Source organism: Phyllobates terribilis, unplaced genomic scaffold, assembly GCF_046119375.1.
Source record: "Phyllobates terribilis strain yellow unplaced genomic scaffold, ASM4611937v1 Scaffold_11__3_contigs__length_659146591, whole genome shotgun sequence".
Lineage (NCBI taxonomy): Eukaryota > Metazoa > Chordata > Amphibia > Anura > Dendrobatidae > Phyllobates > Phyllobates terribilis.
This window is the reverse complement of record NW_027362771.1, coordinates 261,994,005-262,019,881: the sequence shown is the minus strand read 5'-3', so window position 1 is coordinate 262,019,881 and position 25,877 is coordinate 261,994,005. Positions and strand designations below refer to the sequence as shown.

The 25,877-nt window shown below is 44.2% G+C and overlaps 1 protein-coding gene across 3 annotated transcripts in view; it reads right to left on the bottom strand.

Annotated features, from left to right (window-relative positions):
* FBXL13 (F-box and leucine rich repeat protein 13) overlaps window positions 1-25,877 on the bottom strand; it is a 277,666-nt gene that overhangs the window by 182,026 nt on the left and 69,763 nt on the right. For all 3 annotated transcript variants that reach the window (XM_073652270.1, XM_073652271.1, XM_073652269.1), the window contains exons 6-7: window positions 24,124-24,233; window positions 8,754-8,858 (exon numbers count right to left, since the gene is read on the bottom strand). In XM_073652270.1, the coding sequence (XP_073508371.1) occupies window positions 8,754-8,858; window positions 24,124-24,233 (215 nt within the window). The remainder of the gene's footprint in view (window positions 1-8,753; window positions 8,859-24,123; window positions 24,234-25,877) is intronic.

Sequence of the window (25,877 nt, the reverse complement as noted above, 5' to 3'; positions counted from 1 at the left end):
CGAGCTTCTTGTATTGCACTTTTCTTATTTCTTCCTCTTCTTCCAAGACAGAGGACAGAGGTGTAGCTAAGGGCTTACCCAAATAGTGGATGTAGGACAGGGATGTCAAACTCAAACACACAAAGGGCCAAAATGAAACATTTGGACAAAGTCGCGGGCCAACCAGTATACAGTATAATGGCACCGCAAAGTCCTCCATACAGAATAATGGCCCCACATAGGGGTGGTTGTTTTGGTGTCACGGGCCAAACAAAATTACCCAGGGGGCCATATTTGGAGCATGGGCCAGAGTTTGACATGTGTGATGTAGGAAGACCTCAGCAGATGAACGCGCTGTTACTAAAAAAAAATCCTTATACAGACCAATACGCCAATGATGAGCCGCTGCTGCCGTATATGTCCCTATTACTGTACCTACTGTGTGGTACTGTGTACCAGCTAGATGGTAAAACAAACCTCTAGAATATATTAATGCCCTGTTCAAGTGCCCTAGAAAACAGTGCCCACATTTTGCCCCCTAGAAAGTAATAATGCCCTCTGTGTGCCCCTTTGACAGTCACAATAACCTGAGTGCCCCTATAACAATTAGTGCCCATTTAACATTTAATAATGTCCCGAGTCTCCCCCTTGTACCGTTCACCTCTTCACAGTATGATGCTCTCCTATACACAGTATAATGCCCCCACACTGTATAGCACCCCCACACCATATACTGACCCCTTAGTAGCCCCCAAACTGTTTGATAGCCTCAACACTGTATGATAGTCTCCACACTGTTCAAAGGACCCACATTAGTTTCCACACTGTATGATGGCCCCCTCACAGTAGTCCCCACACTGTCTGATTGCCACTCAGTAACGCCCACATTATATGATGGCAACCTAAGTAGCCTTCAGATAGTAAAATGCACGCATAGTCCTAGATTAAGTATAATGCACTCCATAGTCCTCCATACAATATAATGCAATCCCCATAGTCCTCCAAATAGTATAATACACTCCCCATAGTCCTCCATATAGTATAGTGCACTCCCCATACTCCTCAATACAGTATAATGCACTCCCCATTGTCCTACATATAGTATAATGCACTCCCCAAAGTCCTCCATGTAGTATAATGCACTCCCCAAAGTCCTCAATATAGTATAATGCACTCCCCATAGTCCTCAATATAGTATTTCGCACTCCCTATAGTACTCAATATATTATAATGTACCTCATAGTCCTCAATATAATACAATGCATCCCATAGTCCTCAATATAGTATGATGCACTCCATAGTCTTCAATATAGTATAATGCACTTCATACTCCTCCATATAGTATAATGCACTCTCCATAGTCCTCAATATAGTATAATGCATTCCCCATTGTCCTCAATATAGTATAATGCACCTCATAGTCCTCAATATAGTATAATGCATCCCTTTGTCCTCAATATAATATAATACACCCCATAGCACTCCATACAGTATAATGCAATCCCCATAGTCCTCCATATAGTGTAATGCACTCCCCATTGTCCTCCATATAGTATAATGCACTCCCCATAGTCCTTCATATAGTATAATGTACTCCCTATAGTCCTCCATATAGTACACTGCTCAAAAAAATAAAGGGAACACTCAAATAACACATCCTAGATCCTAGAAATATACTCATTGAATACTTTGTTCTGTACAAAGTTAAATGTGCTGACAACAAAATCACACAAAAATCATCAATGGAAATCAAATTTATTAACAAATGGAGGCCTGGATTTGGAGTCACCCCCAAAATTAAAGTGGAAAAACACACTACAGGCTGATCCAACTTTGATGTAATGTCCTTAAAACAAGTCAAAATGAGGCTCAGTATTGTGTGTGGCCTCCACGTGCCTGTATGACCTCCCTACAATGCCTGGGCATGCTCCTGATGAGGTTGCGGATGGTCTCCTGTGGGATCTCCTCCCAGACCTGGACTAAAGCATCCGCCAACTCCTGGACAGTCTGTGGTGCAACGTGACGTTGTTGGATAGAGCGAGACATTATGTTCCAGATGTGCTCAATCTGATTCAGGTATGGGGAACGGGCGGGACAGTCCATAGCTTCAATGCCTTCATCTTGCAGGAACTGCCGACACACTCCAGCCACATGAGGTCTGGCATTGTCCTGCATTAGGAGGAACCCAGGGCCAACCGCACCAGCATATGGTCTCACAAGGGGTCTGAGAATCTCATCTCGGTACCTAATGGCAGTCAGGCTACCTCTGGCGAGCACATGGAGAAAGAAATGCCACCCCACACCATCACTGACCCACTGCCAAACCGGTCATGCTGAAGGATGTTGCAGCCAGCAGATCACTCTCCACGGCATCTCCAGACTCTGTCATGTCTGTCACATGTGCTCAGTGGGAACCTGCTTTCATCTGTGAAGAGCACAGGGCGCCAGTGGGGACTTTGCCAATCCTGGTGTTCTGTGGCAAATGCCAAGCGTCCTGCACGGTGTTGGGCTGTGAGCACAACCCCTATCTGTGGATGTCGGGCCCTCATACCACCCTCATGGAGTCGGTTTCTAACCGTTTGTGCAGACACATGCACATTTGTGGCCTGCTGGAGGTCATTTTGCAGGGCTCTGGCAGTGCTCCTCCTGTTCCTCCTTGCACAAAGGCGGAGGTAGCGGTCCTGCTGCTGGGTTGTTGCCCTCCTACGGCCCCCTCCACGTCTCCTGGTGTACTGGCCTGACTCCTGGTAGAGCCTCCAGCCTCTGGACACTACGCTGACAGACACAGCAAACCTTCTTGCCACAGCTCGCATTGATGTGCCATCCTGGATGAGCTGCACAACCTGAGCAACTTCTGTGGGTTGTAAAGTCCGCCTCATGCTACCACGAGTGTGAAAGCACAACCAACATTCAGAAGTGACCGAAACATCAGCCAGAAAGCAGTGGTACTGAGATGTGGTCTGTGGTCCCCACCTGCAGAACCACTCTTTTATTGAGGGTGTCTTGATAATTGGCAATAATTTCCATCTATTGTCTATTCCATTTGCACAACAGCATGTGAAATTGATTGTCAATCAGTGTTGCTTCCTAAGTGGACAGTTTGATTTCAGAGAAGTTTGATTCACTTGGAGTTATATTCTGTTGTTTAAGTGTTCTCTTTATTTTTTTGAGCAGTGTATAATGCATCCCATAGTGGCACGGGTGTGTCAGATGTGACAGACAGTCGCCCTGCAGTTGCTTGCAGGAGATATCTTCATTTGGCACTACAGACACCTTCTTAGATCTGTCTCACTCTAGGACTCAGCAGCTACCTTCCTCTTGCTAATTAACACCCTGGCCTGGGTGTATAAATACCTTCACTTTGCAATAGGGAGGCGCCGGTGATAGTCACATGACCCCTTGTGAAGGCTTGGAGCAAGTGCAGTTTTTACTTCCTCTCTGGTGCTAAGAGGACGTGTGTGCAATCTCTCTGACGTTGACTCAAGCTAAACTACTTCCCCAGTGTCTGTCTCCCCTTGCTGTCTTTAGTGTTAGTGGGGACTGACTAGCGCTCATCTTTCCCAGTTCCCTAGCCAGACCCTAGCTCTAGGGAGAATCAGGGTTTTAGGTTCCTGCTCAGCGATTGGTGAGCAACCAATATAGGGACAGTAGAGAAGGACAGGGTGATATCAGATCAGCCTAGGAGGTCTCCACCCCCTCTGTCTTTAGTGTCTAGGCTCCCTTTCCCTCATCCCTTTGTGTTGCACTTTGTCTTTCCTACACTGTGAGTGACACATAGTCCTCAATATAGTATAATACACTCCCATAGTCCTCAATATAGTATAATGTACTCCTCGCAGTCCTCAATATAATAAATGTACCTCATAGCCCTCAATATTCAGGGTGGGCCATTTATATGGATACACCTAAATTAAATGGGAATGGTTGGTGATATCAACTTCCTGTTTGTGGCACATTAGTATATGGGAGGGGGAAAACTTTTCCAGATGGGTTGTGACCATGGCGGCCATTTTAAAGTCGGCCATTTTGGATTTAACTTTATTTTATTCATGTGACACATCAAACGTATTGAGTATATGACCACTTATAAAATGTGTTCAAAGTGCTGCCCATTGTGTTGGATTGTCAATGCAACCCTCTTCTCCCACTCTTGACACACTGATAGCAACACCGCAGAAGAAATGCTAGCACAGGCTTCCAGTATCCGTTGTTTCAGATGCTGCATATCTCATATCTTCACAGCATAGACAATTGCCTTCAGATGACTCCAAAAATAAAAGTCTAAGGAGGTCAGATTGGGAGACCTTGGTGGCCATTCAACTGGCCCACAACGACTAATCCACTTTCCAGGAAACTGTTCATGTAGGAATGCTCGGACGTGACACCCATAATGTGGTGGTGAACCATCCTGTTGGAAAAACTCAGGGAACGTGCCATCTTCAGTGCATAAACAGGGCAACACATCATCATGTAGCAATTTCAGATATCCAGCGTCATTGAGGTTTCCACTGATGAAGAATGGCCCCACTATCTTTGTACCCCATGTACCACACCATACCATCAAGATACAAGATGTGCAGCATCTGAAACAACAGATACTGGAAGCCTGTGCTTGCATTTCTTCTGCAGTGTTGCTATCAGTGTGTCAAGATTGGGAGAAGAGGATTGCATTGACAATCCAACACAATGGGCAGCACTTTGAACACATTTTATAAGTGGTCATAAACTTGTAAAAAACTCATGAAACAATAAAGTTACATTAAAACCAAGCTCACCATTGTTTTTCTTATGAAATTCTCAATAAGTTTGATGTGTCACATGACTCTCTTCCCATTTAAAAAAAATAAAGTTGGATCCACAATGGCCGACTTCAAAATGGCCGCCATGGTCACCACCCATGTGGAAAAGTTTTCCCCTCCCATATACTAATGTGCCACAAACAGGAAGTTGATATCACCAACCATTCCCATTTAATTTAGGTGTATCCATATAAATGACCCACCCTGTAGTATAATGTACCTCGTAGTCCTCAATATAGTATAATGCATCCCATAGTCCTTCATATCGTATAATGCATCCCGTAGTCCTCAAAATGGTATAATGCACCACATAGCCCTCAATATAGTACAATGCATCCCATAGTCCTCAATATAGTATAATACATCCCATAGTTCTCCATGTGGTATAATGCACTCCCCATAGTCCTGAATATAGCATAATGCACTACCATAGTCCTCAATATAATATAATGCACTCCCTACAGTCTTCAATATAGTAAATGTACCTCATAGTCCTGAATATAGTATAATGTACCTCGTAATCCTCAATATAATATAATGCATCCCATAGTCCTCTATATAGTATAATGCATCCCGTAGTCCTCAATATGGTATAATGCACCACGTAGCCCTCAACTTAGTATAATGCATCCCATTGTCCCCAATATAGTATAATACATCCCATAGTCCTCCATGTGGTATAATGCACTCCCCATAGTCCTCAATATAGTATAATGCATCCCAGAGTCATCAATATAGTATAATATATCCCATAGTCCTCAATATACTATAATGCACCACATAGTCATCCATATAGTATAATGCATCCCATAGTCCTCATTATAGTATATTGCACTCCCTGTAGTCCTCCATATAGTATAATGCACACCACATAGTCCTCAATATAGTATAATGCACCCCATAGTCCTCCATATAGTAAAATGCACTCCCCATAATCCTCCATATAGTATAATGCACTCCCCATCGTCCTCCATATAGTATAATGCACTCTCCATAGTCCTCAGTTTAGTAGAATGCTTCCAATAGTCCTCAATATAGTATAATGCATCATATAGTCCCCAATATAGTATAATGCACTCACCATAGTCCTCCATATAGTATAATGCACTCCCCATAGTCCTCCATACAGTATAGTGTACATCCCATAGTCCTCCATACAATGTAATGCACTCCCAATAGTCCTCCATATAGTATAATGCACTCACCATAGTCTTCCATACAATATAATGCACTCTCCATAGTCTTCACTATAGTATAATGCATCCCACAGTCCTCCATACAGTATAATGCAATCCCTATAGTTCTCCATATAGCGTAATGTACTCCCCATAGTCCTCCATGTAGTCCCCCACATGGTATAATGCATCCCATAGTCCTCCATACGGTATAATGCACTCCCCATAGTCCTGCACATGGTATAATGCACTCCCCATAGTCCTCCATATAGTACAATGCACTCCCCATAAAAAAATACAATACTCACCTTTCCTCCTGGCTCCCCCACTGCTCCGGTCTCTGCAGCGAGTGCTCTAAAGCTTTGTCTTCACTGCTTTGCACAGCAGGCGTGACGAAGTGATGTAATTGCGCTGAGATGTCAGACACCGAGAAAGAATGATGGGAGCGAGCAGTCAGGCAATCCCTGCATGTGTCGCGGCTGTCAAACAGCCGCGGACTCATGTAGCCGCCACGATGCTAATCTATTATATGAGCACACAATAGCGTGCACGGATAACACCTTATGTGAGCACGTTTGTGCATCACGAATAGGGACACATACTGCAGCAGCGTCTCCGCATTGGGGTATCGTCAGGATGAGGAGTACAGGTTGGGGATTAGATGGGAACAGTGCTGGAGATGTGAGAACTAAAATGTGTCTTTGCTGTAAACTCTGAAGACAAGTAATTACTGGAAGAAGTTGTCATGTCGGTCTGGGACAAATGGAAAAGACAGGAAAAGTGAATTACTCCATCAGAAATAACATCAGTTGTAAGTCATCATCTATAATTGTACTGTAATCTTTTATATGATCTGCAGGACTGGTATGTACCACTATATGGTCACCGTATGGCGGTAATATGGGTTTTGGTCTTTGCATAGAGATTTATTTTCAGTAACCCCATGGTCAACTGTTGAGGTTCCTCTATACCCACAATTAGGCTGCTCCACTGTAGTTGTAAACATAGTTACCTGCAGGAGCCCATTCAGATATTTCGCCCCTCGTGCGCTGAACCCCTAGCTACGCCTCTGGATCACACGATTGGAGTCGCGTACCATGTGAAGTTTGATCACATGACCACACAAAGCGCTGCAACACCACCCCAAACTCATACATGCACGCTGGACTCTTAAGAATAAATAGGTATGAAAGGATCGGGAGAATGATGGAGGAGAAAGGAAGGGAGAAGAAATGCCGTGAGACGCTGAGGGTTATAAGAAATCACTTTGCAGGAAGCGTGTTTGAGACTCTTAGCCTAGACAGACATGCAATAACTTATAATCACTCCCACCGCTATGAGGAGCAAACTGGATAATTACAGTTCAAGTGATTCAGTAATATTTTTTCAAAAGATGTATCTTCAGTCTAATGATAAAGAATCTCTTACAGATAAATATTCAAAGCTTGCAACAGGTAGAGATAGGAATGAACATTTACATACGAGCAGCACTGTGGCTCAGCGGTTAGCGCTGTAGCTTTACTGTGCTGGGGTCCTGAGTTCAAGTCCCACCAAAGACAACATCTGCAAGGAGTTTGTATGTTCTCCCCAGGTTGTGTGGGTTTCCTCCGGTTACTCAGGTTTCCTCCCACAACACTGATAGGGAATTTAGATTGTGAGCCCCAATGGGGACTGTGTCTGTAAACTGCTGTGGAAACTAATGGTTCTATAAATGTAAAGTAAATAACATATAATCATATATAAAGTAAATCACATATAATCAGTATGAGTGTATACTAATACTGCAGTACAAAAAAACGCAGAAACCAGATCACACATTCCAGCTGAATTATATAATGTTATAGAACCAAAACCTCAGAATTTTTGGACTGAAAACAACACTGTGCAGTCTAAACATACATTAAAAGAGAAGACGCTTTCAACCTCCGAACGAGGAAAACACTTCACAAGAGAAAACATCTTTGTAAGTTTCAAAGAGTTCTGGGGATGCAGTTTTCAGGGAATAGGGATTACATAAATTGTCATGCAGAAGTATACCATTAAAAGGGTATGCACCCACGTAGTGGTCAGTGCTAGGACAGTAATTGGGCAAAATGCATGACTTCTGCGACTTTTATGAAGCAGTTGCACCTCGGCAGCGTGTGCACCAACCACTATATGGGATCCTACCACACAGGACAGACTTTACCAGCTGTAAAACAAAAGGTAAAAGATGCACAGTTACCCCATGAAATAAATGAACTAAGTAAATGTCTACGAGTGAATTCACATGAGCATATGAAAAGTCATCCATTTTTCATCCAGAAAAAAACTCATTCATATTGTCACCCATATGTCGATTTTTGACATGCAAATGAAATTCATTTTGATACATCAATAATATTAAAATAATTTCAAGGCTAGATAATGTTTCCTATGTTAATAATTGTAATGGACCTAATAAAAATGGATGCCATACCAACGGTGTCTCTATTGCATCCGTTTTTTTGGAGGGAAGGACCCCTAGAAACGTAAAAGTAATTTTCATCCAAAAAATAGATACCCGCATATGTTATAATTTTTTCCACACAGGCCGATGATCCATGTGGAAAAATGTCCATGAGAACTAACACATTGATTCACAGTGATCTCTGTGCTGTCCGTGTGCGATATGTCTTCCACAGCACTGCGAACAAAATTACGTTTCTGTGAATGCACAGAAAAGCAGCCTGTTAAATGCAAAACAATCTAAATTACATTCTCAGATTATTTTATATGAAAATTTTAGAAATTGAACAGAATAAAAAAAAAGTACTTGTACCTTAAGAACAGCCCTCTGTGGTAGTTGAGAAATATCATCTTCACCTTCTCTCATAGCAGAAGAACTGACATTTCCCAAATCATCCATGTCGCCTCTTTCCAAACGCTTGTAAATATAAGATAATGTCATTGTTAATGTAGAAATAATGTACTCATAAGAACTAGAAATTAGCAAAAATGGGATGATACTAATGTAGAACAAAGAACAGTTATATAGCTACTGTGGAACTGTAATAATATGAAGTCGTAAAGATCCTAAACTTGCTGGCTTTTCATTTTCTCAGATGTAGAGATGTCTAGGGATAATAAGCCTAACCTATGTAGGCTTTGCTGCAGGAGGGACCGACACTGACCCAACAATTGGATCTTGTGCCTCTAATATATTTGTTTTAAAGAAGCACTCCTCCCATCAAAGTTTTTATCCTCTTAATATATTGCAATCATATTATATAGCACTGTGTACTTACAATTGCTCAGTTTGCTTTTCTACCCAACTAATTATTCTCTTTTCTCTGCTCTATGTAGAAACAGGAAGTCTCTTGTCCCTAAAATAATAACAATAATTTTTATTTCTATAGCGCCCACATATTCCGCAGCACTTTACATTTAAAGGGGACTTGTACGGACAATAAAGACAATACATGGTACCAAATACTACTGAAATGTATGTAAACTTTTGACTTTGCAGTAAGTAATAAAAATGCCTTACAACATTCTCTCTCTCTCATTATTCTGGCATTTGGCAAATATTAAACATTATGGTAATCCTAATTGACCTAAAACGGGAAAGGTTTATTCTTATTTCATATCAGATATTGAGAAAAACATGTATATGTGTCTTTTTATATAGTGTATGTAAACTTCTGGTTTCAACTGTAACTCAGATACCAAAAGGAGTGAGGGTCCTGTTCGCAAGCTTACAATCTATGAGGAAAGAGGGGAGACACGAAAGATAAATGGTAAAAAGTGCTTATATTGTATGGTCTCGCCATCAATAAAATAAATAGGGTATTCAAAAAAGGCTGCATGAACCAGTCACCAGCCAGTATGTGTATAAATACAGACACAGAGGGCTATCACGTGCATGGAGTGTGGGTGATCAGATGCTAAGAGGCGTTTGGAGGAAAATGTTGTAGGTGTGAAACTGGAATAGTTATATAAGGTGAGGCGATAGGCCAGTCTAAAGAAATGTGTTTTTATGCCACGCTTAAAACGTAGGTAGTGCATTCCAGAGACTTGGCGCAGCATGTGAGAAATCTTAGAGACATGAGTGGTAGGTTCAGATTATTGAGGATGTTAGTCTTATGTCAGCCTTAGCCTTAGAGGAAAATGAAGGAGGAGATGTAGGATGGTGCAGAACAGTGGAGCGTTTTGTGGGTGAGAGTGATAAGTTTATATGCAGTCCCTGCATTTATGATTCCCTCTTTAAGTCCTGATCCAGCTGCTACTCCCCCCTGCCAGGGACTTTTGCAGTGACTTATGACTCTTACAGGAAAAATCAACCTCCTGTGTCTACATAGAGCTTAGAAGGATTCATCAGTTTTTAATCATGTGATGTCATAGACCTAAAGGAAAACAGAAGAATTAGCTGGGTAGAAGGGAAAAGTGAGCAATTGTAAGTACACATATAATATGATGACTTCAATATATTAAGAGGATAAATAATTTGATGGGAGGAGTGCTTCCTTAAGCATTAATAAAATGGACCCACGTATCTTTACCGTGTTGCTCCAAAAAAAAGCAGAGAGCATTTACACTTGTGTCTATGTATGTTGTCTAGTAAAATTGCAGAGCAAATTATATTCCTTTAAGTATAAAACTATAACTATAAAAATGGTGCTTGAAATCTTCTAAAGCAATAAAACTTTTATTATGTCTACATTAAACATTTGATAGCTCAGGCAGTAAAACATTCATCAGGAATGGCTGCTAGAATGGTAAGTACTCAAGATTTGGCAGCTTCAATTCCACAACAGCTTTAATGTGCTACAGAACTTGTCATGTCGGGCGGTAATGATAAGAGCATTTTACTGCTGTTCTACAGTATATTCACTATATTCACCGCGATCCTGATAACACACCACTGCATCTGATTACTCATATTAAATATGTAGTGCTTATCAAATGTTGATCAGGAATGGCATTTCTGTAAAGCATGGTTTGATATTCTAATGGAGTAAAAGAGACCTTACGTAACATATTGAGATGCATTTTCTACAACAACAAAAAAGAAGCTGAGATCTTGAAACAATCTTTGAGATGTGGGAAGTCATTTAATATTATATCCAGCAGTTTCTGAGTCACCATAGTTTCCTACTTTGGAATAAATAGTAGATGGCAATAATAGTTAAAACTATTCCTTTCCTACAAGCGGTGCTACTCTATATTAGGCCTCATTCAGACATATGTGTTGCATGTACATGACACACTGATGGTAAACACGGACACACTGATGGTAAACACGGACACACTGATGACACACTGTTGGTAAACAAGGACACACTGATGACACACAGATGGTAAACACGGACACACTGATGACACACTGATGGTAAACACGGACACACTGATGGTAAACACTGACATACTGGTGACACACTTATGGTAAACACGGACACACTGATGTCATACTGATGACACACTGATGGTAAACACGGACACACTGGTGACACACTGATGCACAACACTGATGACACTGGTACCATTTTTTCACGTACGTGTTAAAACAAGAAAGTGAATGAGGCCTTAGACTGATAATGCAGATGTTGATATGTTACTTAAAGGGGATATCCGGGACTTTATTAAAAACAAAAAATGTGGCTAAGCACTAACAGGCAGCCCATTGCAACTTACCTGTGTGTTGCGCCATTCTTCCCCAGCACAGAGCGATCAGACCGCTCCTGCCGGGATTCTTAAGCCGCTGCTGACGTCACGTCTACAGAGCTGAAGCTTCTTTTCCGCTTCGTGGGACTTCTGACGTCATTCTGATTGACCGCTGGATCCCCACTGCCTAACTGGGGATCCGGCGGTCAATCAGAAAGACGTAGGAAGTCGCGCCCCATGGCAGATGCAGCTGAATCCCCGGCACAGAACGGTCTGTGACTGCTCTGTGCTGGGGAAGAATGGCGCCAGACACAACAGGCAGGTAAGTTGCAATTACCTGCCTGTTAGTGCTTAGCCACAATTTTTGCTTTTCCCTAAAGTCCTGAATATATCCTTTAACCTTTGCTGAAAACGGAAATAAGGATTGGACATGCTGGATTTCAACATGAACAACCTTTGTTTTTCAGCCAGATAAACAATGGCAAATGTGCGTTGACAGCTGCTTATTTCACTCTACCTATGATGGTAAGCTTGCAGGTATTATACATGTTTACGTGGGAGTTGGTCAGAAATATCTTATATAACCTGGTTAAGTGTTAGTATTTATTTTGGTTACAGTCTTCTAGGACCACTGAACCCAATCAGCAGCAGCTGATTGGCTGCAGCCTTTTTCTTTTCATTCGAGCAGAAAAAGCAATTTAATGGCATCGACATCTTGTGTGATACGCAGTGCTGAGTATGGAGGAGCAGAAACTGTCTGTAATATGAGTATCTTTTCTTTTTCTTTTTCCACCATTCTGGGTTCATTCAAGCGGGCTTAACATATATACCAGGATGGAGGATATATATACCAGGATGGGCCCTAGGATAAGGGATATATATACCAGGATGGGGTCCAGGATAAGGGACATATATATACCAGGATGGGGCCCAGTATAAGGGACACATATTTTAGGATGGGTCCCAGGAGAAGGGACATATATACCAGGATGGGGCCCAGAATAAGGGACATACCGTATTTTGCGGATTATAAGACGCAGTTTTTTCCTCAAATTTAGGAGGAAAAGGGGGTGCGTCTTATAATGCAAACTTACAGTATTTTATCTGGGGGGCGGCGTCAGATCGGGGTCCCAGATACAGGAAGTTGTTGGCGGTTGCAGCGATAGCGGAACGATGCTGTGGGCCCCGTCCTCAGAAGGAGTGTCGCTGATTCAAGGCGGTGGTGGCGGCGGTAGCAGGGCGATGCTGTGGCCCCGTCCTCAGAAGTCGGCGGTGAGCAGAGGCAAGGTTCCCTATACAGTACATAGCCCTGCGTTGTGCTTTGACAAAATGGCCGCCAGAGCATGAGCAGATTGAGATCTTGGGAGACGCCCCGCTACCGCCACCACCACCACCTTGAATCAGCGACACTTCTTCCGAGGACGAGGCCGCAGCATCGCCCCGCTACAGCCGCCACCACTACCGCCTTGAATCAGCGACACTTCTTCTGAGGACGGGGCCCGCAGCATCGCCCCGCCTCCGCCACCAATCTGCGGTATGTGTGACCCCCTCTCCACCACCGCTGCCCCCAGGTAAAAAGGATTATAAGGCGCACCATTTTATTTAAAAGACACACATTTTTTCCTATTTTGCACCTCACAATTTGGGGTGCGTCTTATAATCCGGTGCGTTTTATAATCCGCAAAATACGGTATATTCCAGGATGGGGCCCAGGATAAGGGACATATATACCAGGATGGGGCCCAGGATAAGGGACATATATACCAGGATGGGGCCCAGGATAAGGGACATATATACCAGGATGGGGCCCAGGATAAGAGATATATATACCAGGATGGTGGATATATATATCAGGAAGGGGAACATATATAGCATACCAGGATGTGGCCAGGGTGAGGGACATATATACCAGGATGGGGTACATATATACTAGGATGGGTACAAAATTTTGGACATATATACCAGGAAGGAGCCCAAGATGGGTGACATTACTACATAATGGGGGAGGGGATGCAACTCGTATGTCCTTATAGGATTTATAATACTAAAAGGGCCCATACATATGACCAACATGCAGGGAGGGGGGCAGGTCTAAATTCTGTAGTTGGGCCTATCGGACTCTAGTTACGCCACTGGCTGCTTCAGGTACATTGAATACAAATGGTACAAACAGGGAAGAAAAAATGAACCTGAAAAGTGTCTACTCAAATGCTATTTTTCTATCCTACAAAAAACAGCAATGCTATGTCTTAATTATTGCAAGCCAAAGTATATTAGTGACTGTTGAGGAAATGTTATATTAGGACAATATGCTGAACACAAATAAGTTTAATATGCTGCTGCAAACCACAAAGCTACGGCAAGGTTTCAAAGGGAAATGACTTTCTCACAGTCACAAAGTGCTGTTTCATTGGAATCGGCCTGGGAATACAAACACTAAAGGTTCGGAAACATTTAGAAAAATTACGTAATGACACCTGCTTAGAATTACACCTCTACTTTCTGAATTTTAGCTATTGAAGTTTACACTTGAAAGCCCAATGCCACTAATCCTCAGTGTTACAGCAAGGTTTACTACCATGAGCAATGTGTCCTAGTTGTCAATGTTTGTGGGCGTCCTCTGAAAATGGCCCAAACATCTGTGTACAAACTCTAACAACTGGAATACATTTCATCTCTTTGTTTCCATGTGTGATAAATACACAAAAAATGCAATCTTCTCATTGTAAAATATATTTTTAGATTATTCTATTACTCTAAAACTCTAGTTATTCTAGCTAAAGGAAAACTATGGGGCAGATTTACTATTCAAAATGTGCCAGGATCATTGCATACATGCCATGCAACATATTTAGAGACTCTTTCAGCCTTGCTCTGTGAGGGCTTGTGGTTTAGTGGTACTTTCATGAAGTAAACTAACCAAAAAATGTGGATAAATTAGACAAAAGTCTTTAAAGGGAACCTGTCAAAAAACACTATTAGAGAAACACTCCCATCAAAGTTTTTTTCCTCTTAATATATTGTAATCATCATGTCATACAGAACTGTGTACTTACAATTGCTCATTTTTTCCTTTTACCTAGTTAATTCTTGTCTTTTCCATTAGGTCCATGACGTCACATGATTAAAAAGGAACTAGCTGAATCCTTCTAAGCTCCACATAGAAACAGGAAGTCTCTTTTCCCTGCATGCCTCATTCCCCTCTTCAACTCCTCCCACCTGTCAGGGACTTTGCAGAGAGTAGAATTGTAGTTCCAATGATGACTCATGCAGGGAAAAGAGACTTCCTGTTTCTACATAGAGCTTAGAAGGATTCAGCTAGTCTGTTTGTGATGTCATGGTCCTAATTGAAAAGAGAAGAATTAACTGGGTAGAAAGGCAAAATGAGCAATTGTAAATACACAGTGCTATATAGTATTATGACTGCAATATATTAAGGGATAAAAATGTTGATGGGAGTGTCTCATTAACCTGCAGATATGGGAGTTACACAACTGTCCTGGGTATCCCAGGGTCCGCTGGTCTCTGTTGTGCTCCACTTCGGGGTTTGCAAGTTGCCCAGTGAAAATCAATTCAGTGGCATCATCTCCCAAGACCTATTTAAAATCCATTGAAACACACATCTGTGTCTTGGCATTGAGTTTATAAGACTCATACTCTTATGTTAGGTGTGCTCTATCATTTGTACTGTTTTTATTTTGCATTTGTGCTTGTATTCATCACTGCTGGAATCTACTGCAACTTCCCTGCTGATCCTGGATTACTGGTGATCCTTTACAGTCCTCACTGCCCACGTGACTTCCTGCTCACTGCATCAACCATGTACCCACCCGAACCTGGGGTTTATAAGATCCACCTCACTTGAGCCTTGATAATTTGGCTGCTGCACTGAGTGCCCAGCTACCAGGAGGAAATTAAGTGTATTCCTCCCGGCAGCTTCCAGCTTTCTGTCATAGAGGGGCGACCAGCACGCTTTCGGTCACTGCTCAGTACATAGTACAGCCGACTCTGTACTGATACTCTGCTGAACCAACTGTCAGTCAGTGCCAGGGCATGGTTACAACCGCCACTCACTATGTACTGAGCGGTGACTGAAGCCGCACCGGCTGAGCCTCTGTGACTGAAAGCCCAAGGGTGCCGAATGGAATAAAGTTAATTTCCTCCCGGCAGTAGTGTGGCGGCCGCAAGGCTTTAGACTGCAATTAACCTGCTGATCAACCCCATAGCTGTAGGTTAATAGCATTTTTTCACGTGACAGGTTCCCTTAAAAGATGTGTCAAATTTATCATATAGCATGAACCACTGTGATACATTTGCTGTATCTAGTTTAATTCTAAACTTTCATAATTTTACAGAAAATTAGTTAGTTTTTCTATATGTATAATCAGTTTTTGGTTCCTTGTGATCTACTATAATACTATGAAATGAATAGGATATTCTAAAAAAAAACAACTACCAACTTGATTATAGCTTCCCAGCTCCTGGGGAACACCTTTCACACATTTCACACAGGGCTCTGCTACCTACAGACTAGACGCAATGCTCTGCTACCTATAGACTACAGTACAAGCAATGCTCTGCTACCTGTACATCGCACACACAGGCTCTGCCGCCTGCACATCACAAACACACTGCACACTGTACTACCAACACATCATAAAGCTACAAAGTCACTACACACTGTACACAGTCCTACACACTGAACACCTCATGGGACACAAAGCCACAGCCCGTGACTACGCCAACCCGGATCATAGGACGGTTGCCGGCATCTCTACGGACACATTTTACCCCCACCCCAGGGACTAGCACATGCGGAAGTTTGGCCCCTTCCAGAGTCACCAAACTCCCGAAGTCCTGAAATCCATTTACTGTCACAGGCCATCTCACCTTCCATCTGCACAGCTCCTCCATGCTTCTAGACTGTATTAGTACCTCTGTAGCTGCCTTTGCCAGGACATCTAGTTTCCAAACAGAAATCACCTATGCACCTTGGGATTTTTGTCCGCATTCTCCACCAATTGTAGGGGTTTGCCCAGGTAGCGTAAAGGTAGGCACCAGACAGTGTTCAAGCAGGCAACATTTTTAGTCCAGCAAGTCAAGCTTTATTAACTCCATAAACCCCAGAGGGACATTAACACAAAAACAGATGTGCTCCTGAAAGGCGGCACGGGCGGTTGCCACGGGCAAGAGACTGATCATCTCCTGCCACGCCCCGGCGCGCTACATGAAAGAGTGGGTCTTGGCTGGGTGTTGGTGTTACTGTTGTGTGGGCCTTACGCCCCTGCAGGCCGCCTTTAGCTGATGGTGTTGGCTGGCCACTGCCAGGAATTCCACTGATTAATAAAGGAGACTTCCATTCAAACATGGGGACTTTACTGAACTTGATAAGGGTTATGTACAAGGGAAAGCGGGTACATAGTCTTAAGCACCTTTCCCTAACAGTAAGAAACCTTTTCATTCCCACTGTATCCTTCCTCTGTAGGCTACTCCAGGGCTCTGTAGCTTATTGGTTTTGTCTCTACGTCACCACAACCCAGCTTCTAGGTTACTGTCCTGATCAGCAAGTTTCTCTTTACTTGCTCAGCTGTTCCACATCCTATCGCTATGGATGCCTTGGATCTACAGCTCTGGACCGCCACCTGATCAGCAAGCTTCTCTTTACATGCTCAGCGGTTCCACATCCTATCGCTATGGATGCCTTGGATCTACAGCTCTGGACCGCCACCTGATCAGCAAGCTTCTCTTTACTTGCTCAGCGGTTCCACATCCTATCGCTGTGGATGCCTTGGATCTACAGCTCGGGACCGCCACTAGTTCCACGCTTTAAGTTCTCTTTAAATCTGATACCTTCGGCAATAGCAAGCTCTCTGGTTTCTCGTGACTCGGCACCTTATCCAATGACGCCTTCTGGAAGGTCTCTCAGTCTCGTCAGCAACTATCTTTAGGATCTCGCTATTCCTCACTTTAGTCTCTTTTAGCTGGGGATCACCCCTTGGCAGCACTGCACACTTATTTCTCTCCAAACGCTAACTCTATTCAGGAAGAACAGTCTTGTCCCTAACACTAAGCCGTCCCTCTGTGGGCTAGACCCAACACTTCACTACTTCTGACCCTGCTATCTGTTGCTGGGCAGATCTTCCTCACACTACACTACACACTATGCATAACCTTTACATAACAATTCACAGTATATCACATGACTACCTAATACATTCCTTAAACTGGACATAGTTTTAACCACACATGACACGATATAAAAGACGAATAACAGTATTCACATGACGTGATTGGTGTCTTCAGGAGTAGGAATGTGACAGCATAGTCCACCATTCTTACACTCCGGCACACAGGCAATTACAGCATTACATCACAGTACGTACATCTGATACACATCCAGCACTCCGGCAGGTGTACTTCCAATACTCAAGTATATATCCAATACTCCGGCAGGTATAAGCGTTCCCTCCTTTGACCACATGTTGTGGGTTCCCAGCAACAGCTTTGAAATGCAAATGCCACACGTGGAATCAGCTCCAGACCTTTTACCTGCTTAATTGATGATGGATTAATCAGGGAATAGCCAATGTAGCCCATTAAAGAGCTTTTGAGATAACCGTCCAATTGTTACTTTTGGTCCCTTTAAAAAGAGGCAGCTACATATTAAAGCTGTAATTCCTAATCCCTTACTCTAATTAGGATGTGAATACCCTCAAATTAAAGCAGAGAGTCTCCACTTGAAGCCCATATTGGTTATGTAACTTTATCTTGAATATGTTTTAGTAAACAACTAAAATGGCAAAGCTTGTGTCACTGTCCAAATATTTCAAATATACCTAACTGTATATGTACAGGGTAGGCCATTTATATGGATACACCTAAATTAAATGGGAATGGTTGGTGATATCAACTTCCTGTTTGTGGCACATTAGTATATGGGAGGGAAAACTTTTCCAGATGGGTGGTGACCATGGCGGCCATTTTGAAATCAGCCATTTTGAATCCAACTTTATTTTTTTCAATGGCAAGAGGGTCATGTGACACTTCAAACTTATTGAGAATTTCATAAGAAAAACAATGGTGTGCTTGGTTTTAATGTAACTTTATTCTTTCATGAGGTTTTTACAAGTTTATGACCACTTATAAAATGTGTTCAAAGTGCTGCCCATTGTGTTGGATTGTCAATGCAACCCTCTTCTCCCACTCTTGACACACTGATAACAACACCGCAGAAAAAATGCTAGCACAGGCTTCCAGTATCCGTTGTTTCAGATGCTGCATATCTCATATCTTCACAGCATAGACAATTGTCTTCAGATGACTCCAAAGATAAAAGTCTAAGGGGGTCAGATTGGGAGACCTTGGTGGCCATTCAACTGGCCCACAACGACTAATCCACTTTCCAGGAAACTGTTCATGTAGGAATGCTCGGACCTGACACCCATAATGTGGTGGTGCACCATCTTCAGTGCCATCTTCAGTGCATAAAAAGGGCAACACATCATCATGTAGCAATTTCAGATATCCAGTGGCAATGAGGTTTCCATTGATGAAGAATGGCCCCACTATCTTTGTACCCCATATACCACACCATAATGTTATCATCAAGATATGAGATGTGCAGCATCTGAAACAACGGATGCTGGAAGCCTGTGCTAGCATTTCTTCTGCAGTGTTGCTATCAGAGTGTCAAGAGTGGGAGAAGAGGGTTGCATTGACAATCCAACACAATGGGCAGCACTTTGAACACATTTTATAAGTGGTCATAAACTTGTAAAAAACTCATGAAAGAATAAAGTTACATTAAAATCAACCACACCATTGTTTTTCTTATGAAATTCTCACTAAGTTTGATGTGTCACATGACCCTCTTCCCATTGAAAAAAATAAAGTTGGATCCAAAATGGCTGATTTCAATATGGCCGCAATGGTCACCACCCATCTGGAAAAGTTTTCCCCTCCCATATACTAATGTGCCACAAACAGGAAGTTGATATCACCAACCATTCCCATTTAATTTAGGTGCATCCATATAAATGGACCACCCTGTATGTATGTATATATACAGTGCATTGTGAAAGTATTTGGCCCCCTCAAACTTTTCTACCTTTTGCCACATTTCTGGCTTCAAACATAAAGAAATAAAATTCTATTTTTTTTGGGAAGAATCAACAACTAGTGGGACACAATCGTGAAGTGGAATGAAATTTATTGGATATTTTAAACTTTTTTAACAAATTAAAAACTGAAAAGTGGGGCGTGCAATATTATTCGGCCCCTTTACTTTCAGTGCAGCAAACTCCCTCCAGAAGTTCAGTGAAGATCTCTGAATGATCCAATGTTGTCCTAAATGACTGGTAATGATAAATAGAATCCACCTGTGTGTAATCAAGTCTCCGTATAAATGCACCTGCTCTGTGATAGCCTCAGGGTATGTGCCCACGATGCAGAAATGAAGCAGAAAATTTCTGCAGCTTTTCTGCATGTTCTTGGCAGTAAAAACGCTTGCGGATTTTACACGCGTTTTGACACGTTTTTGCAGGGTTTTTACATGTGGATTTGACTTGCGTTTTTCAAATGCATTGGGACCTCAAATCCGCATGCAGAAACACATAAATAATGGACATGCTGCGGAAAATTCCGCAGCATGGGCACATAACATGCAGATTTTCATTGGGGATCATGGGGCATGGGTTACCAAGCGTTTTGCAAGTGTTTACGCTGCGGAAATTACACAGCAAAAACGCTTGAAAAACGCAATGAGCTCGAGCTGTTTTGCAAGGAAGAATGGGCAACAATTTCAGCCTCGCGATGTGCAAAACTGATAGAGACATACCCCAAGCGACCTGCAGCAGTAATCGAAGCAAAAGGTGGCGCTACAAAGTATTAACTCAAAGGGGCCGAATAATATTTCATGCCCCACTTTTCAGTTTTTAATTAAGTTTAAAATATCCAATAAATTTCGTTCCACTTCACGATTGTGTCCCACTTGTTGTTGATTCTTCCCCAAAAAAATTAGAATTTTATATCTTTATGTTTGAAGCCAGAAATGTGGCAAAAGGTAGAAAAGTTCGAGGGGGCCAAATACTTTCACAATGCACTGTATATATATGTATATGTGTGTTTCCATAACACTTGGTATAATAAGACATACTGATTCCAATAAAGAGCACCACTTAAAAGAACATTTTTTAATACTCTCTGGTGTTAATCTTACATTCAGTGGCTTAATTGGAGTCCCTGGGCCCTGGTGCAAAATTTGGACCTGGGCCCCCACCACCATGTTGGTTAGATGCATAAGCCTTTATAGCTTTCTAGATCCTTTAAAGACATACGAGTTTACCCTCCATGTAATAATCTCCCCATCCTGGCAACTTCCTGTAACAATGTCCCCTATCCTGGATCCTTCTTGTAATAAAGTTACACCGTACTGGCCCCTTTGTGTAATAACGTCCCCTGTTCTGGCCTCTTCCTGTAATAATATTTCCCCTCCTGAACCGCTTTCAGTAATAATGTCCCCCATCATGGTCCCTTTCTAAAATAATGTCCCTCGCCCTGGCCCCTTTATGTAATAATGTCGCCGGTCCTGGACTCTTTCTGCAATAATGTCCGCTGTCCTAGCCCCCATCCTGTAATAATGTCTCTCTTTCTAGGCCCCTTCCTGGTATAATGTCCCCCATTCTAAAACAATGTCCCCCATCCTGGTATACTGTCCCCCATCCTGGGCCCCTTCCAAATATAATGTCCCCATGCTGGGCCCCATTCTGATATAGTGACCCCCATCGCGAGCATCTTCCTGGTGTAATGTCCTCAATCTTGGGCCCATTCCTGATATAATGATCCCCATGTTGTGCGACATCCTCATATAATGTTCCCCATCCTGGGCCCCATCTTGGTGTAATGTCCTCCATCCTGGGCCCCTTCCTGATATAATGACCCTCATCCTGGTATAATGCCCCCAATGCTGGGCCCCTCCCCTGTACAATGTCCCCCATCCTGGACCCCTTCCTAGTATAAGTCTGTTCTGCTGCTCTTTTCCAATACATTAAAAAAAAATAAACGATTCTTCTTACCTTCCTCCGCTCCCATGACATGAATCATCCTCTTCTGTAGCCAGCAGCTGACTTTGGCGTGTCAGGCATGGGTGGCGCATGAAGTCACTGCATAGGCCAGGTGGTGGTTGCACCCTTTGCAACCACGATCATTACAACCCTGCTTACATTGTTCCACATATGCATTACCTTTTCAGCAGAGCATTATTTAAAGTGAATCTGACAGCCAATACATACTGCTAAATTCAGGGGCCGCATGTATCAGGACTGGCTGTATGTTCTCTGCCAGATATGCTTGACTCTGAAACGCTGTGGTACTTCAGAGAAAAACATACAGTACTTTAAAAGCCGCTCTGTAGACTAGTTGGACAAGGCAGGTCCACAGCGGCGTCTCCTTGCCCGCTGTCCTGGATTGGCAGGACTGCCTACGTGTGAGTATAATAAAAGAACTGTGTGAGGGACAAAAGTGCACACACATAAAGCAGTATCACCTGGTAGAAATAGTGAATTAACCGTCTATAGACGTGTATAACCGCAGCCCCGTATCTGGAGAAAAGAATCTTCTTCCACATGTATAATAGTATAGGAGGATGATATCACGTTGTACGGGCTCTTTATTACGAGATTTTTATTATTCCAACGTGTTTCAGCGCCAAACCGGCACCTTTATCAAGGTTAAAAAACAAGATATCATACTGACTCGCCTAGGGGAGGGATACGGGGGTTACTCGGTACCCGGGCCTCGATGTTCTGTGGGATGTCACGGCAGTCGGCTCCCGGGCCCGTACCCTGGGGTCACTCTTTAAAAGGGGTTTTGTTAACAGTTTTTGTCTCGTGACGCCACCTGTGGTTCCCGGTAATGAGTACCAGCGCTGCTGCAGACCTCCGGGGGTGATGGGATGGCAGCTGGGATGTTTCTGCTCCCCACAGGCGGAGCGGGCCCCCCGGGCAGTGTTGATGAAAGGGATGCAGATGGTAATGCTGGGCGTTGTAGTGCAGGCGCGGTAGCGTGGTAGAAATAACTGACGGAGACAGTGAAGTGCAGTCGTCCGAGTTTACTCACAGTTCTTTTAGGTTCCTCGGGTACACTGTCCAGGTGTCAGCCTCCCGTGTCGCACTGCGTTTGCCAGGCAGGGGTCCAGCACTCCCTCAAGTATATCAGAAGCACTTAACGGGACCCCCTTTCTTTATGTTCCTTCCTTGACCGACTTCCCGCGCTGGGTCTTCTCCCTCCTGCCCTGCGCTCCCCCACACAAAGTCCCGATAGGGTACTCTGAGATCCCTCTGGGCAACCTGGAGTTCCCGGACCTACTTGGTGCCCTTCACGGCGACTTGGGTGAGGTTGTGGCAACTGCACCATGGAAGTGCAGAAGCCTCCGGTTTTCCAGCCGAGACTTGAATTACCACGGCTGATCCAGGGACCGGTTCCCTTCTTGCGGCCTGATCCCTCTGACTCTTGGCAGATTTGGAGGTACGGGTGCTGTCCTGCACTCACCGTACCCCCTGGGATCCCTTCTATTACTGGAGCCTTCCTCCCTGACTCCCCTCTCACTCTTGGGCCTCTCTTACTAGGCCCCAATACGGAGCAGAGCTCCTGAAGAGACTAGGTTCCTCAGACTGCTCCTCTCCTCTCTTTCTGAATCCACCCCTACCCAAGATGGCTTCCCTTTATATATCTATTCTCTAAGTGCTCCTCTGTTCTAAGTCCTCCACCCACACCCACTACTGGTTCCCCCTTACTTTGGTTCCCCCCACTCCAGCCAGGGACAGGGCAGCAGAAGAAGTGCATAAGGCCCTTCCAGCCGGCCTGGAGTAGTGTAGTGTTGAGTGCAGGTGTTGGGGTCCCGGGGCAGTACTCCATCCTTACCTGAGAGAAGGAAATGCCACACCTCTGGGAGAGGTGCAGTACGTCTGTGGCGACTGAACCCTTAGGGGCGCCACAATACAATATTTAAATTTCTAACCTTGATAAAGATGCCAGGATGGCACAGAGACGCATTAGGACAATAAAGAACCATTTTGGAACACAAAAAGTTTTTCATTTACCGCAACACAGCCTGTACAACGTAATATCGTCTGAGTATAGGCAGAGACCTGTCAATCCAGGGCAGTAGGAAGGGAGAAATCGCCAAGGACCCGCCTGTCCAACTAGTCAAACATTGCGGCTTTTAAAGTATGTTTTACTGTGAAACGCCGCAGTGTTTCAGAGTCAAATATGGCTGAGATCATACAGCCAGTGTCTGATACATGCTGCCCGTGGATTTGGCACCATGTATTGGCTGTCAGATTCACTTTAAAGATGCTGTGAGAGAAAATGCCACCTTACCTAAGAACTCTTTGCTAATGGAAAAGTTTTATGCATGATTACATTTCCAAGTTACTGTAAAAACAGCAGTGTATTTTTAGATCCGAGATAGCAATTTTAAGTCCCTTCCTTTCTGAGCCTAAATTTATTTTAGACTATGTCAACACTACAACTGTTAAGTTTACACATACCTCAAAGTACTCCCTCTTCTTTTTGGAATCCTGAGTTTCAGCATTCCATGCTTTTAAGATTTTTTTCATGAAGGCATCATCATAAACATTCTGAATTCTGGTTGAAGCCACTGTAGAGAGGAAGATAATAAGCATTTTTTTTTATTGAAAGTACCAGTCAAGTGTTTTTTTTTATTGCACCCCAATCAACCATCAGTAATGTGTGTATAGTATGTGCATTAAAATCCTTACCCATTGCTGCCTGCCGTTCCCAGCGCTGCTCCATTCCTCTCCTGCATCATAAGACTACGGAGCTTACTTGCTGGCTCTCAGCAGACTATTAGTTGCTTTCTTAAAGAAGTATGTGGCACCCCAGGGGTCTGGTTTCCACAGTAACAGCAATGTTATGTCTGAGAGCAGGTGGGAGGTCTCTTGGTCAGGAATCCTATGCATGCCACACCTCCTGCCCAGTCCTGGGAGGGGAAGGACTTCCCCTATATAAACCTAGGGCTGAGGCAGGGTTAGGGAGTAGAGAAGAAGTAGAGACAGAGAAGAGAAGCAGATATAGGAAAAGAACATCAGGAGCTCTGTGGGAGCAGTGCTATAGGGAGTCAGGGGCTGGCAGCTGCAGAGCTCGCCCTGACTGAGAAGCTATCACCGGACCCGGAGTCCGAGGCTGTGGGGACTAATCTTTACCCAGCAGCAGAAACCGCCCGGCAGGGGATTTCAGGTCCTCTGGCCAAGAAACCCGAAGGCACGGTCACACGCGTGGGACCAGCACCGCCGTCGTGGAGCGGACGCCACTAGAAGGCCCCGAGTCACCGGCCATACGGGTGAGCACCACACGGTACACTCAGGGACGTGGGCTACTTATACCCGCCTCTAGCAAGGTAGCCAGAAGAGTACAGTCAGTTTGGGAGGCCTACAACTCCGCCTGGCCAGGGGAGATCCCATCTGCTCAAGGACTGACCAGGCCCCGATCGCTAGCCAGTACTCCGGGAGGGTCTATCTTTAGCACCAGTAAAGACCCTGAATTACACCGCATCGTCTCTGAGTGATTCCTGCTACCCCCATCATCCACGTCGGCTGCCCTGAGGCCATACCCCTCCCGTTGGGGGTGATACTATCACGCTGCACAATCCTACCACCGGCCTCAGCGGTCTGCCCTGCAGCGGCAGCTCCTTCGCTGCATTCAACGGGTGGCGTAGTCGTCCAACATCTACCGCTAATACATCGCCGCTCAGTTTGACTCCCTGGGCACGGACCGGGTCACCGCCACGAGACTACAACCCTCAACAGATCCGGCTCCGGGTAAGCTCCCGTGCGCGCGATGCCGCGCGACGAAGGCCCAGGGGTGCGTCAACTTTTGGCGTAGTCGGCAGGATCTCGTGCCCGCAACCACCGGGTACTGCGTGCCTGAAAAAGACTGTTCAAACTTACCAGTGGTGAAGATTCCCGCCATCCGGCGCCATCTTCTGTCTTCTTCCCGCCATCCGCGAAGTTTTCCCGCCATCCGGCGCCATCTTCTGCCTTCTTCCCGCCATCCGTGGAGTTTTCCCGCTGTTGGACGCCATCTTGAAGACGCCGCGCGGGAAGAAGAGGGGCGTGGACTCCGAAAGCGCGCGAGAACTGAAGCCCCGCCTCACGTCCGGACGTTGCGTAAGGTCCTGGAAGGAGCCCAGCAGACGCCGACGTCACAGGAGCGCGACGGAAGGTCCTCAACCCTGACGATCCACTGCGGAGCCGCGGCCTACGGAAGAGGATCATCGCAAGGT